This window comes from Bos mutus, chromosome 4 (assembly GCF_027580195.1).
Source record: "Bos mutus isolate GX-2022 chromosome 4, NWIPB_WYAK_1.1, whole genome shotgun sequence".
NCBI classification, from domain to species: domain Eukaryota; kingdom Metazoa; phylum Chordata; class Mammalia; order Artiodactyla; family Bovidae; genus Bos; species Bos mutus.
Window position 1 is genome coordinate 109,865,575 of NC_091620.1, and position 16,081 is coordinate 109,881,655.

At 44.4% G+C, this 16,081-nt stretch overlaps 1 protein-coding gene and 1 long non-coding RNA gene across 2 annotated transcripts; one reads left to right on the top strand and one right to left on the bottom strand.

Annotated features, from left to right (window-relative positions):
- Nucleotides 1-657: 657 nt before the first annotated feature.
- On the bottom strand, nt 658-9,580 carry FZD1 (frizzled class receptor 1). Its single transcript, XM_005902243.3, has one exon. The coding sequence runs from the start codon at nt 9,107-9,109 to the stop codon at nt 7,172-7,174; it is 1,938 nt and encodes a 645-aa protein (XP_005902305.3). The 5' UTR covers nt 9,110-9,580; the 3' UTR covers nt 658-7,171.
- A 2,552-nt stretch (nt 9,581-12,132) lies between these two features.
- On the top strand, nt 12,133-15,871 carry LOC138987557 (uncharacterized). Its single transcript, XR_011463913.1, has 3 exons — nt 12,133-12,226; nt 14,007-14,062; nt 14,520-15,871. It is a non-coding gene; the product is annotated as an uncharacterized lncRNA (long non-coding RNA).
- Nucleotides 15,872-16,081: the final 210 nt, after the last annotated feature.

Sequence of the window (16,081 nt, forward strand, 5' to 3'; positions counted from 1 at the left end):
GTAGGTATGTGGAGGGAGGGTTCCATACTTAAGGAAATTTATCTCTGGCATCTTGATCTTGGACTTCCCAGACCTCAGAACTATGTATGAGAAATAGCTGCCTGTTGTTTAAGCCACCCACTCCATGGTATTTTGTTACAGCAGCCTAAGCAGATGAAGACATTGCCTATGACTGCGATACAATGTCATCAGGCTATTCATCAATGTTTACAATGTTTGCAAGTCAAAAGTAAAGCCCATGCTGGAGGCACAAGTAAATCCATATTTTTCTCAATCCTATTTCATAAATGTAATGTTTAATTATTTAAAAATATGTGTTCACAATTTTAAGTATTTCTCTAAAGCAGCGTTTCTCAACTTTTGCACTTGGAATCAGATAGTTGTTTGTTGTTAGGGGCTGTTGTGTACATGTGAAATGTCTGGTATCCTGCCTGGCCTCTACTCACTAAATGCCCATAGTAACTCTACCCCTCAGTTATGACAGTTGAAAAGGAGTCCAGATATTGCCAAATATCTCCTGGGGCCAAAATTGCTCCCTATTGAGAACTTTGGCTTTAGAGTCAAATGTGTAGGTACCTCCTGAAATAATTACATTATCTGCACATCTTTTTATTTCTTTACATCGAGTTTAATTCAAAGATAGCAAGAATGGTGTTTTGGTTCAGCAACAAAGGCAGTGAAAATTTATGTGTATTTACAAGAAGATTGATAGGAATGGATGAATCAGAAGGATGACAAGAAGGATGAAGTCAATATAAAAAGGTGTAGACCAATTTGAAGAGCTCCGTGCAAATAGATATCAGAATGCCATGGATTTCCCAGTCCACACCCTACTTCTTCCAACTCCCAATAATCACCATAGAATTTTAAATTTATTTACTTCTTTTTCATTCCTGTAGATACAACTTTTCATTTGGGGGGAAAACATGGGTTCTAAACCTATTTACCTCTGAAAAGAAGTATGACAATTAAGTGTTGATGTATGGCCATTGGGGTGATCCCTGCTTGAGTTTGTAATCTCATTACAGTGAACTGTACTGACAGAAAAATAAAAGAAAGAAAACCATATGCAAAAGTCTAACAATTCCTTACAATCTGATAAACTCTAACATCAATCAGAAAACAAAACAAAACAAAACATTGTATTCCAAAGGAATACTTTTGAGAGTCTTTTATAAAAATAGCTACTTGACCTGGTTTCATAAGCAGCAAGAACAGGGCTCCAAGTGGCCACTTCAGTTTCTATCTCTGTGCCCCATTTCTCCAGAAGGCAGAGACAGAATGGCCAAGATATCAGTGTGGTTTGTTCCAATATACCTTCATGTTCCACTCAGCCTCTGGTGATTGGTACTCACTGTTAAGATCAGTTACAAAGGGCTGTATTCACTGGCTTTTCATACAGTAATGAATGAGGCTAAAACTACAGTGGAATAGTTTTAATGCTGGACTGGTGACTGCCACAGCTTTTACTCTATCTTGGAAGCACAATTTGATCCATCATCCCAGTTTGCCCAGGACTTTCCTGGTTTTACCACTGAAAATCCCACATCCCGAGAAATTCCTCAGTCCTGGACAAACCCAAACAGTGGTACCCAGTCTGACTTATGAGTTTTTGACAGAATATTTATTGAAGCCAACTTTTAGAAAGTATCTTCCAAGAGCTGGAAAGATAAGGTCAAGAACAGTATCTAAATCTGCCTTTAAAGTAAAAAAAAACTCTCTGTTTTCTAACAATCAAGTAGCACTTGGCATTTGGAATATACATTTAACTAGCCTGTATGACTTCCAGGTATTTGCTGCTGTGTTTGTGAAGATGAGCATTTCCAAGGGCAAGAGAACAGTCTGTCTCTGAGTGCTTCATTTAAGCAAGGACACGCTGCCAACTTGAAAAGAACTAAAGGCCACACTTTGTCTATGGGGGGATCCTGCAGTTATTCCCCTGCAAATTTAATTCAAACAGGTATAGAGATCTGAAACATGGAGATATCCACAAATTAGAGGATACTTGGATTTTAAAAAGGAAAGGAAAGAAAAGAAATCCAGGCCACTGAGAACTATCTCGAAACAGCAATAGTGTTTCCTTTTCATGGTAATCACTCTAGTCCTGTGAACATGTTTTGAAAGCCTATATTGTGAATGAAATTTCTTGAGATCATCTTTATATGAAATATGCATATTACCAATTTTAAAAGCTAAAAATTGTCTTCAAGCAAATTGATTTAAAAAGTAGCATGCGTGTATAAAATGTGCAAATCAGTGCTATTCTAGTACTTTGTTTTTAGGATTATTAACTATATAAATATGACATTCAACTAGTGTATTAATGATTCCTTTAGAAAATTGTGTCATTTTATTTTTATCACTCAAAATTATACCTTTTTAGAATATCACTATCTTAAAAGGATTTATTTAGAGAAACTGCTTTTGGAAAATGTTATCTTTTCAAACAATTTTAAGAATCAGCTTGACCTATAAAACTGATGATAACCTTTAGAATATTTATTATATGTTCATTGTAAGATATAGATTATACTTGATCCTATCCATTACATGAGAAAGATTTCTGAGATAAATCCTTTTATTTGATCCATTATTAGGCTCCCAAACCAACTTATAAACAAAAGTCCCCAATGGAAGTGTTATTAAACAGGAACTTGATTCTGTAATGGAGTAGAGACACGTGTCACCACAGCTCATGATAAAACTTAAGAAAATTAGTCTGGAGTCTCTCTTTTTATCACCAGGTTACCAATAATTTGTTTTGTCACTAGAGTTATGGTTTTATCCATCCATTGTCAAAGTTATGACCAAACTGAATAGAAATATTTAAGCCCCAGAAGTTTTACAGAATTCTGAGTCATGAAGCTCAAAAACTGTTTCACAAATTCTAAAGGTATCTGCCAACAGTTCAAAATATGGATATAAATCCTACTACTCACCAGAATTAACTTTATCATGTTTGGCCTTTCCCTTGTAAGACCCCATTTCAAATGTAAGGGTCTTAAAATAAGTCTTGAATTTAAGGTTGTATCACAATTCCTTTTTAGTAATGTAACTGGGGAACTCTTATATGTAGTCCACATCTTATTTTTATTTCTACAGCTTAATCCTGCAAGACTTTTATGTTTGTATTAATATATTCCATGAAGTATTTATTGACAATATTCCTAGTGTCCACCTCAAGACATATGTAATGATCACATTTTGACTATCTCTTAGGCCCCAGTTACACAGAACATTATAATCAGAAATGTATCAGAGCTATCCAGTGCCATAACACTGGTTTCAATTAATTGCATGTACATTACATAAAATCTGGCTTATAGCCAACAGATGGATGAGAAAGCAATAAAAGAGCAGCTGAAGATGAACACAAATACACACTGAAAAATATGACATCCTTTAAAAAAATAAATATGTACCAGGATTGAAACATGGTATCATGGAAAGTGATCTGAAGTCACTCAAGTCCTGAAATGGTTTGTGGTTTAGGCATTTTTTTTAATTGGCCACCAACTCCTCACTGTGGTCTCCTTTCCTAGTTCACTGCTAGACTGAGAATGACAACTACAGCGGAAGGCTTCAGTGCTCTGAGGAGACAAAAGAACCAAGACCAACTCAGGCTAACAAGTGACTGCCTCAGACAAACCGAAAAATCCAGTCCAGCTGTTTTGCATATGTTTGACACTGACTGGCTTTGAGATTAAAAATACGACTTTCTGCCCCCCACAAAATATAAGTAAAAACTGGCCTTTTTTTTTTTTTTTTTTAAACAGAGCATTAGAAAGCTTTCATACTATGCATAGATTTACTACAAAAGCTGAACCAAGCACACACACTGTAAGGGGGAAAATTGACTCCAATTGATAGCTGGCTTAAAAAAATAAAATAGGCAAACCAAATAATTTGAAAATAGGGTTTGTCATGGAAACAGCTTATGAATGGGACCATATTCCCAGTAGCTTTATGGTTTTTCAGGCAAGTCTTATTTTGCCATCACTGTTACAAGAAACAAAAGAATACATTGGCTTTTTTATATGCTACACAATTTAAAAGTTGTTTTCTAAAAACAAAGCCTGGTGGTGACTTAAAACTGTCTTTTAAAGTTGCTTAAAGCTAGCATTATAAAACCTGTCTGCATTAAATTTATAGTTACATCATTTTAAGAACACCTATAATAAGAATGCTTTATATTTATTATTTGGATAGACTAATAATCTTAAATTTGTTTCCAGAAATTATCTGTTGAATTATCTAGTGAGAAGATGTTTTTAACTTAGCCTAAGCATTGTTATTTTTCATGTGCCTATACAATAAAACCTTCTTCAATATCGTCTAATACTAGATTAATGTAACAAAGAAAAAGAAACATAAAATTGCACCTTGGTAATTGAAATTGAATGCTCTTATTTTCAGTTAGATTTAATTTTGTCATCTGCCTTAAAATGATGATGATGACTTATGTGACAACTGCCTTACAACCATGAAACTAACTCTATTGTATTAAAGGTCTTCATTTCAGCCCCTTGTCATTTTATCACAAAATGTTTTCATGAGAAAATTTAATATAGGTATTTTTAGTGCATAAAGGGATAAGAGACTTATTTTCCAAAGGTATTTGAGGTTTTCCATCTGGAATTCTCCTTTTCTCATAACCTTATTTCCATATTGTAAAATATATAAGTAAACTTTGTATCTTTAATTTATAAAAATTAGTGTGTATATGTGTATATTTTATATATAGACATAGATATATACTTATATACACTACATATTATACATTTATATAAATTCTAAGAGTAGACCAACCAGATAATTCCTCTAGGGCAAGTTCTTTGAACAATATAAAAATGGGTCTTCAGAAACAAACAACAAAACAGCCTTATCCACCTAACTGCTGCTTAAAATGCTTATAAACACACAGGTAACCATTTATTGATTGCCTGTTTATGGTTTCGGAATATCCAAATATAAGATAACACCTCATAAAAATTGTGACAAAGATGATGGCTGATGATTTAAAAATCAACCTCCATATTATAGAAAGTTATGTAAATTTATTCTTTACAGAAAAAAAGCTATCATAAAATTAGAGTTTTCTTTTTAATAATCTTCTGCAGGTAAGGAAATAATTTGCAAACTTCTGTTATATTGTTTGTGTCATGGAAACAGATCTTGTCTAGGGACTTCACATCATCAATCACTACAATGGAAGCCAGTTAATTTTTTGGAAGGACTGGTCTGAAGGTTTAAAGATAGACTTTTTCATTGAATTCCTGAATTTATATACTGTGGGTTTGCCTACAGACACTATACAATGTAAAGACAGTTAGTGCATAGTGTAGACAGTTTCAGCTCTATTATTTTCAGGCGCAAAAATCATAGAATTTTGTACAAAACTTTGATTTTTTTTATTTGTGAAATTAAAAATATGGTATTATATATATATATATAAACTTCTATTCCTCTATAAATATAGATGATTTTGTGATAGTGAACAGAATAAATGCATACCAAATTCAACGAGCATTGTCATTTTAGGGTATGACAGACATAGATAGATTTATGTCCTAAGTACGGGCATTTTTATAAAACTCTTACAAGTTTAAAACAATACAATCAGGAAGATTGCTTTTCTCCTCTTTTTCACAGAGAACTAAAGTGAATATTTTTAAATGGCTTTGAAAGATTACATTGGGCACATTTCTGTAAATCCAAAAAGGAACACACAGGATTTAGTGCAGAAGACCCGCAGCACAGATTCTCCCTTTAGCATACATGCCCATATTTTGTTTATTTCGGTGGCTAATCCCATCAATTATTCCACCTCCTTTACTTCATGGAATCTTACCAGGTTATTATTAGTGATGTGGATTGTTCCTCCCTCAGAATGTGTTGTTGAATAATAATCATATGTTACAATGTACAAATGTACAATGTACATTTTAAACTTTCTGACATATGTCTAATTATTATTTGATTGAAAATAAAGTACCACTTCATTTTGAGGACATCCATTACACTGAAATCTCCTTCAAGTTTTCATATTCAGTTTACGGTCTTGCTCTCCTGTTAAGGAAAGCAAAGATCATCAGCTCCTTAACAAAGCTTTCCAGGTGACCTAGTGTTTCCACTTTTCAGAAAGGTAAATCTAAACAGGGGTGCTCTCAATCTTAAGAGGCAGTTTGCCAGGTATCCGTATGCAATTAGAATTGTCTCTCCCAACCCACACAAAGCTCCATGCCTCTTCCCCAAATCTCAGTAACCACATCTTTCCATGACGCTGCCCAAACCCATACCAGGTTTTAGACGCTAGAGAATGAAATGAGCTCATCCACCAAAAATGAGACTTAAAAAAGTTTGGCATTGGTTACCCCACTCACCCTCTAACCAACTTAGTTGGAAGGAGGGAGTGTCTGGGCGTTGGAGGCCTGAGCCAAGGAGCCCGGGGCTGCCCCTGCCCACATCCGTGGGCCTCCTAGAAGCCGGGGAAGGTTCTGGACTGTGAAAAGTTCAGCTTCGGATAGTCTAAGGGCCCCTCTTGGCAATTTGGCTCCGGACAAGAGCAGACTTGGGATCGGCCGGGGCCCACCTTCCGATGTGGAAGCTTTGTGGAATACCTTTGTACCTGAAAGAGTCCCGACCCTAGCAAGGAAAGGGAGGGAGGGAGCAGAAAGGAGCGGGGAAGAGACCCAGGCGGCGCGGCCCAGGCGCTCCCCACCCGCTGCAGGGAGGGGCGCGCCAGCACCCGCAGAAGCTCCGAGCGCTGCGCTGTGGTTTTCTATCTGTGCTGCTCTGAAAAGGGCTAGAAGGAAAAATGGTCAAACCGCCCGAAATAATTAAAATTAAACAAACAAACAAACAAGGAGAGTAAAAGAAAAACGCGTGAACGGTCATTTAAATACAAATATACTTACAAAAATCTTACACAGGCTATTTACAAGTCATAAAAGCGTACAGTCCTGGTACCAGAGCAAGAAAGGTCTGTCCATCCCCCCCGCCTCTGGCAGTTGGGCCCTCGGGTCCCTGTGCCCCCGGGGACAGAAGCTTTTGCAGGAGACTTGTTAAAGCAGTGAATGGCTAGGGAGAGTAGCCAGACTTGGCCAGGATTCCACAGGGCCAAGGGGGCTGGGACCAGGCCGAGGGCTGGCGACCGGCTGAGTCCCCGGTCTCAGACGGTGGTCTCCCCCTGTTTGCTGTTGGTAAGCCGAGTGTAGAACTTCCTCCAGGAGTTGAGGGTCTTGCCGGACCAGATCCAGAAGCCTGACGTGATGCCCACGATGAGGGTCATAAGGTACTTGATCATGAAGACTGTGAAGTCGGGGCTCATGGGCGGGTGCGGCGGGGCGCCGCCCGCCTGGAGGTGGGGGCAGGGGATGGCATAGCTCTTGCAGCTCTGGGCCACCCAGCTGCGCTCCCACTGGTCCCGGAAGGCCTGCTCGTAGAAGTAGCAGGCGATGACGATGGTGGCCGGCACAGTGTAGAGAACGCTGAAGACGCCGATGCGCACCATGAGCTTCTCCAGCTTCTCCGTCTTGGTGCCGTCGTGCTTCATGATGGTGCGAATGCGGAAGAGGGACACGAAGCCGGCCAGGAGGAACGACGTGCCGATGAACAGGTACACGAAGAGGGGCGCCAGCACGAAGCCGCGCAGAGCGTCCACGTTGTTGAGCCCCACGAAGCACACCCCGCTTAGCACATCACCGTCCACCTGGCCCAGCGCCAGAATGGTGATGGTCTTGATGGCCGGCACGGCCCAGGCGGCCAGGTGAAAATACTGCGAGTTCGCCTCGATAGCTTCGTGGCCCCACTTCATGCCGGCTGCCAGGAACCAGGTGAGCGACAGGATCACCCACCAGATGGAGCTGGCCATGCTGAAGAAGTAGAGCATCATGAAGAGGATGGTGCAGCCCTCCTTCTTGGTCCCCTGCGCCACGGTGCGCGCCCCGTCCTCCGCGAACTTGTCGTTACACACCACCCGGTCCTCCAGCAGGAAGCCGGCAATGTAGGCCACGGCCACCGCCGTGTAGCAGCCCGACAGGAAGATGATGGGCCGCTCAGGGTAGCTGAAGCGCCGCATGTCCACCAGGTAGGTAAGCACGGTGAAGAGCGTGGAGGCGCAGCACAGTACTGACCAGATGCCGATCCAGGTGCGTGAGAAGCGCAGCTCCTCGGGCCCGAAGTACATGAGCCCGTACACCTTGGTCGGTTCGCAGGGGGCGCCGCAGTCCTTCTCCCCCAGGAAGTGGTAGTTGAGGTAGGAGGGCACCTTGAGGGCGCGCGGGCACGAGAACTTGCCTCGCTCCGAAGCTCCGGCGCCCCCCGCGAAGCCGCCGCCCCGGTGACCTCCGCCTCCGTGCTGGGGGTTGCTAGTCCAGAACTCGGGCAGCAGCGAGGGCGTCGGGGTGCCCTTGTCCGACGTGTTCTGGCCCACGCACAGCTCGCCGGCGCCGTGCACCGGGAACTTCTCGCACTTGAGCGTGTCGGGCCACTGGAAGCCGAACTTGTTCATGAGCGCCTCGCAGCCCTGGCGCGCGCGCTCGCACAGCGAGCGGCAGGGCGGCAGAGCCTGCTCCAGCACGGTGCACACGGGCGCGTACATGGAGCACAGGAAAAACTTGAGCTCGGCGGAGCACTGCACCTTCACCAGCGGGTAGAACTGGTGCACCTCGAGGCCCGCATCCTCCTGGTTCGTGTGGCCCAGCAGGTTGGGCATGATGGTCTGATTGTACGCGATGTCGGTGCACAGCGGGATGGAAATGGGCTGGCAGTAACCGTGGTCCGGTATAGAGATGCCCCGCTCGCCGTTGTACTGCTGCCCGCTCTGCTGTTGCTGAGGCGGCGGGGGCTGCTGCCCCGGCCCGGGCCCCTGGCCGGCCGCCTGCGCCCGGACCCCCAGCAGCAGCGGAGCCTCCAGCAGCCAAAGCAGTAGTAGTAGCCGACGCGCCAAGCGCCGGGAGTCAGCCGCGGGGCGGCGGCGGCTGCCCGCGTCCCCGCTCCCTTCCGCCGCCGGTACAGTGCGGAGCGCCCCAGCACAAAGTTCCCAGCTCCCGCCGCCGCCGCCGCCCCCGGCGGCTCGGGACTTCTTAGGCGCCTCCTCCTCAGCCATACTTTCTCGGCTCCTTTCTTGGCGCCGCTCGGCTGAAACTGGCTGTGGCGCGGCTGGAGGATGCTCCCCCTGCGGCCGGGGCGATCTCCTCCCCGCCGGTGCCCTCCGTCGAGCCCGAGCCGTGCTCGGCCCGCTCCCCCGGCTCCCGCTCCGCGTCCCGCAGCCGCCGCCGCCGCGGAAACTTGCGATTCATGAAGCGCGGGCTGCGGGGAGAGCCCGGGTGGCTCGGGCGCGCCGAGGGTCGCGTCCCGCCTTCCTGGCCCTCGGCTAGCTGGCTCCTGGCAAGCGGCGCCGCGCTAGTGGCGGCGGCCGGGTAGAGCGCGCAACTCTCGGCAACCCAGCAGCCTCGGCTCCCCCCTGAGCCTCCGCCTCCTCCTCCGCCGCCGCCGCCTGACCATTTGTGTCAATCCCTCAACTCGCTCGCTCTCCTCTCCCTCGCGCGCCCTCCGACCGGTTTCCAGGCGCCCCGCAGTCTGTCTTTCACCAGGAGGGAGGAGCCTTGAAACCGACGCGGAGCTGGAGGCTCAGGGACCGTCGCCCAATCGCTGCACTGGCTTCCCGGCGCAAAGGGCCCCAGCCGCCTGCTTCCCAGAGCGAAAGTCGGCGGCGGGCGGGAGAAGGAGGAGGCGGGAGGGGGAGCGGTGGCCGAGGCACCGCTCCGGCACAAAGAGTGGGTTTGCTATGAAGCGGGACAGGCTTGGTTGCTTTTGCTTTTGCGGAAGAAAGGGCGCGGACAAGTAGGAGAATGGTCCCATATGCTGCTGGAGATAATGAATAGGAGTCGGCCGACCGCGCGATTTAGCTTTTCTTTTATCCATTTTTGTGTTTAAAAATCCTGCTCTGAACGCTGGTTACAAACAGCAGACCGAGCACTTCGATCCGAATAGATTCCTTTGACTTAAGGAACGCACGGCTTCCTTCGAGTTTGTATCTGTCGAGGTTTTATTTAAAATATTACTCTCAAATCCTAGAGCTCTCAGGCTGGGCTTGGCGGGCTTTGGGCGCGCCGTTTCCCCCAAGAAGTTCGCCGGATCGCCGTCAGATGAAAAACCACCACAACCAAACACAAACTTCGATAGCATTTAAAAAGTAAAGCCAGATCTACTGTCCGCTGTTACTATCTTTTCTGTAGTCAAACTCCTTTTTTCTCCTTTTTATCAATCCAGAAACAGAAGCAAAGGGAAACTACCCATTAAATATTTCGAGAGAAAAACTTGAGAGCCCTACCAAGGAGGAGAGAGTTCTGGATGCCTGAGACTCCAGAGGGGGTTCAGGGCAAAGCTGGGCTTGGGGGCAGCCTGGACCCTGGGGAGCTTCAGGGAGGCTTCCACAGGCCGGTACGCCCACGGCTCCGGGGGAAGTGTGCAAGGGTCAGACCTGGGCCAGTTGGGTTGGGCTGCAGAATGGTGTTCCACTCAGACGGAGAACAGCGGGATGCCAGTTCAAAAAAACAAAACAATTCAGCCCACTTACATCCTTGTTGTTGTTTTCCTGTAAGATATTTTCAAGTAATGGTCTAACCAGTGACTCAGTTTTATCAATAAAATGCCACCGTATCATTAATTCTACCTAGGTTTTGTGGGCCTATGATTAGACTGTCTCTTGGGATCCTTTCCTATAGTTATTTTCTGTCTTTTGTTTATCCATTCATTTGTTTAATAAATACTTACCAAGCTCCTATTGTCCTAGAAGCACTGTTAGGTAGTAGAATACACAGATAGGCCAGACCTGGCCTAGCCTTACAGGGCAGCAGGGCACAGAGATGAAGATCAGTTCTCTAAATGCACATCCCTAAGCTGAAGTCCATGGGTCTCTAAGAGTTGGACAGGACTGAATGACTTCACTTTCACTTTTCACTTTCATGCATTGGAGAAGGAAATGGCAACCCACTCCAGTGTTCTTGCCTGGAGAATCCCAGGGACGGTGAAGCCTGATGGGCTGCCGTCTATGGGGTCACACAGAGTCGGACACGACTGAAGTGACTTAGCAGCAGCAGCAAGCTGAAGGAGGGGCTTTCCTGGTGACTCAGATGGTAAAGAATCCGCCTGCATTGCAGGAGACCGGGGTTCCATCCCTGGATGGGGAAGATCCCCTGGAGGACGGCATGGCAACCCATTCCAGTATTCTTGCCTGGAGAATTCCATGAACAGAGGGGCCTGGGGGCAATACAGTCCATGGGTCACAAAGAGTCAGACACGACTGAGCCACTAAACACACACAAGCTCAAGGAACACAGGAGAGTAGCCAGCCAGTGGAAAAGGTGGGGAGGGATCTGATGGTGAGGTAGATGGAAGATGCAAAAGACAGGAGCTCCAAAGTGCTTAAATTGCCAAAGGGGGAGACACGGTGGGTGTGGCTGAGATATTATGGCAAGAGAAAATTTTAGCCCATACTCTAGTCAAAGTTATGGTTTTTCCAGTAGTCATGTATGGATGTGAGAGTTGGACTATAAAGAAAGCTGAGCACTGAAGAATTGATGCTTTTGAACTGTGGTGTTGGAGAAGACTCTTGAGAGTCCCTTGGACAGCAAGGGGATCCAACAAGATCATCCTAATGGAAATCAGTCCTGAATATTCATTGGACTGATGCTGAGGCTGAAACTCCAATGCTTTGGTCACCCGATGCAAAGAACTGACTCATTTGAAAAGACCCTGATGCTGGGAAAGATTGAAGGTGGGAGGAGAAGGGATGACAGGATGAGATGGTTGGATGGCATCACTGACTCAATGGACATGAGTTAGAATGAGCTCCAGGAGTTGGTGATGGACAGGGAGGCCTGGTGTGCTGCCGTCCATGGGGTCACAAAGAGACATGACTGAGCGGCTGAACTGAACTGAAAACATTTGGGCTAAATTATACAGACAGAAAGGAGCTGTGGAGGCTGACTTTTCCCCACATGAGTGGGGAGTGGCTTCAGGGGTGGCTGAACAATATTGTTATAATTCATATCTGTTTGATATGTTAAGTTCAACTAAAATATAGCCTTTTCTTTTCTTTTCTTTTTTAAACAGCAGTGCTCCTCAAACTGTGATCTCTGAACTAGCAGCAGCCCTTGGGAACTTGTTAAAAATTCAGATTCTCTTGCCCCACCTAGGCCTTCCTGAGTCTGACATCCAGGTGAGTCTGATGCTAGAGAATAACTGTTGTGTTCTTTTCTATACTGAACACTTTATTAAACATTTGATGTCAACTCCATTTTAAAATTGTCATAGTAGTTGATACTAAATGGTAATTTATATTTGGCCTGATCATTTGCTATCTAATCAATTTGGTCTCCAGATCTATGCAGTTGAATTGATCATCTAATTCCTGAGAATGGTTCAGACCACAAACCTGCCAAGAGTTGAGATGACTGAACACAAAGCCCTCATTTATAAATCATTTGTTAATAAATCATGAAGCATGAAACTCAACTGGAAGTAAAATTCTTTATTCTCATATAATGCATAGGATGGATCTTAAAAGATAATTCCATCTGGATAACGTTCCCACTGAAAAAAAGCTCAATTCATCAATATTCACAAATACTCTTAAGAGCCCCAGAGTTTTTCTGAGGTTTGCAGTAATTCAACCAGTGGCTTCAGGATGACTGGGGAAGAGGGAACCTGGGGCAGTGTCATTGGGAAGCTTAAACATTAGTCTAGACAGTACTTCCATGTAGTAAAGAATCTGCCTTGCAACTCTGGTTTGATCCCTGGTTGGGGATTAGATCCCACATGAGGCAGAGCAGCTCAGCCCTCTTGCCATAACTCAAGTCCATTCGCCTCACAGGAAGATTCTGGATAATGCAACTAAGATCCGACATAGCCAGATAATAAATTTAAAAAATGAATATTTAAAGAAACAAAAAAACCTTTAGCCTAGATGTAAAGAGTGGCTCAGTGGTAAAGAACCAGCCTGCCAATGCAGGAGACGAAAGAGACATGGGTTCAGTCCCTGGGTCGGGAAAATCCCATGGAGTAAGAAATGGCAACTCACTCCAGTATTCTTGCCTGGGAAATACCATGGACAGAGGAGGGGCAGGCTACAATCCATGGGGTCACAAAGAGTCAGACATGACTTTGCAACTAAACAAGGAAAGGACACTGCTTAAGGTGAGTGTACTTGTGCTGCATACTGACGGGACACTGTGAATTTCATCATCACGTATGTTGGTGTCTCTAAAGATTGTGCTGTTGTATCTTTGCCTGTTAAAATGATGTGTATTTGTCTCAGATACATATGTTATTATTTTTCAAATATTCATGGATGTAGTAAATTTTTAAAGTTCATATTTGTCTTAAACCATTTCTGGATTTCTAGTATTTTTAAAAGAAAATGCAACAGGTATCATAATGTGCTGTACAACAGGTATCATATGGGAATGAGAGTCTGTATATCTGTGTGTGTGTTGGCAATAATTCATGAAAAATGATATTGAACAGGAGGTTGGGAAGCACAGGTGCTCTCTGAGGTCCTTTGAGCACTCACGGTACATAGCCGTTCATTTTCTCCCCCAGCATCCTGTTCCACAAGCCTCCCAGGGACCCTTTTTCTCTAGCTTCCCGCCCTGATGCTCTTTCTTCTGCTGATAGCATCCCATGCTTAGAAACTGTATCAAGCCATGTTTCTTCTGCCACTCCTCCTGTGTAAAGATGTCTCTGTCTTATGTTCTATTCTCTCAAGGTCATTCTTGGTGACCGGGCTTGGGAAAAATGAATTTATTCTACTGTACTACTTACCAAGAAGCATCACATGCATTAAACGTCCGCCATCACTCCAAGCGCTTCCTCTTCTCCCCAGCGGGGTGGGGCACAGGGAGTTAGGCAGAAGGCAGTTCTGTTCCCCACAGTAGGTCACACTGTACTGCTTCCAAAGTTGTTCTTTTGACATTCTTTTATTTTTTTTTTAATTGGAGGAAAATTGCTCTACGATGTTTTGTTGGTTTCTGCCGTACAGCAAAGTGAATCAGCTGTAAGTATACATATATCCCCTCTCTCTCGAGCCTCCCTCCCCTCCGCCCATCCTGTCCCTCTAGGTCATCACAGAGCGCCAGACTGGGCTCCATGTGCTCTACAGTGACTTCTCACCAGTTATCTGTTTTAGCACATATGTTGATGCTACTTCCTCCATTCGTCCTGGCCTCTCCTTTTGAAATTCTTGAGCTCGTTTTATCTTCCACTGGACAGGGGAGTTTACTGGAGAGGAGGCTCAGAAAAGCAGAAAGAGTTAAAAAGAAAAAAAAAAGTCATTTTTTTTTCCAGATCATGGAACTGGAAGGAACCAAAAATATTGTCTAGGAACTAGTTAATCTTCTTTAGTTTATAGTTAAAAATACCAGAGATGTTAAAGGAAGAGCTACAGGGTAAATGGCCTTGTTTGGCTTAAATTTCATTAGACACTTATTTGAACACTTTTTATGTTCTTTTAGGGCTTTCCAGGTGGCACTAGTGGTAAAGAACCTGTCTGCCACTGCAGGAGTCAGAAGAGACATGGGCTTGATCCCTGGTTATGGAAGATCCCCTGGAGGAGGGCATGGAACCCACTCCAGTATTCTTACCTGGAGAATCCCATGGACAGAGGAGCCTGGCGGGCTACAGTCCATAGGGTCGCGAAGAGTTAGACCCTTTGCGACTTAGCATGCATGTTCTTTTGAGTAGCTATCATTCTTCGCATTTTTTATTACACATTTTTATTGGCATATAATTCCTTTACAGCGTTGTGTTAATTTCTGCCGTACAAAGAAGTGAATCGACTGTGTGTACAGAGATCCCCTCCCTCTTGTCTCGCCCTGCCCCAGCCATCCCACCCCTCTGGGCTGTCACAGAGGGAGGAGCTGAGCTCCCTGTGCTGTCAGCTGCTTCCCGTTAGCTGTTTCGTAGGTGGCAGTGCATATATGTCCCGCTGCTCTTTCCATTTGCCCCACACTCCCCCTCTCCTCACTGTGCCCACAAGTCTGCTCTCAACATCTGCATCTGTAGACATTCTCTCTCAATGGCTTGTCTAAACAAGAAATCATTTCCCAAGACTTATCTTCCAAAGTTTTTTTTTTTTAAACCTGGATTGTCTATTTATTTTTATACCAATATGTTATTTCATTTATCAAACCTACATGATACAGAGGAAAAACTCTTAAAAACAAACAATTCAGGGTTGTAACCAAGAACAGTTAGTGTTATGGAAGGTCTTTTGGGGAGGTGAAGGCAGTGAATAATAAAATGTTAGAGGGAAAATATGAACAGCATATCTTGACTCTAAAATATATTATTTTCTCATATACAGTGGAAGGGTTTGAGATCCAGATAAAAATTACTAAGTATGAACTACTATGAACTTGATGATAAAAATATTTCAATCAGGTATAAACTATAAACACAACCCATTTCCTCCTTGATACTGATTCTTCAAGCATCAGATTCAGTCAAATTTTCTTTTTTTTCCAAAACAAATCCTTGTGTCTGGGGCTGATTTTTCAGGACATTGCAGTAAGGGAGCTGCTCTGCTATGCAGGAACCCCCGACCCGGAAGCAGGTCATCTAGGAATGGCTTAGTGCCAGATTCCCCAGGAACATGCAGTGTGTGATGGGCGAGGGGGCAGGTGCCTCTGAGGTGACTCCCAGGACACAGGGCTTTCTGAAACGCCAAGGTCCTTATGCTTATCAGGAAGTCTTGCAGAACCGGTCAAGTTTTCTTCTATCAAAGATCTTGTTTTATCAGCCCTTTCCCAAATCTTCAGAAGTTTCTCCAGACTGCTTGTATCAGGTTGAATATGGATAGTTACCAGTGCCAATTACAGTCGGGTGGACATGGACACGCCAGTTGCTCCAAGTGCAATCAGGCAGACCTTGAGCTTTTAGGTGAGTCATTTGTTGCTGGCTTGTGGGTGGCAGGATTGCGTTGTCTTCTTGAATACTGGAGATTACAACACAGGTTAAGCTCTTATTTTTGAGCTCCTACCATATGTATTTGGCATTGCTTTTCTTAATATACACT

Coding starts and splice junctions, on each gene's coding strand:
- FZD1 (XM_005902243.3), bottom strand. CDS start 9,109: ATGGCTGAGGAGGAGGCGCCTAAGAAGTCCCGAGCCGCCGGGGGCGGC.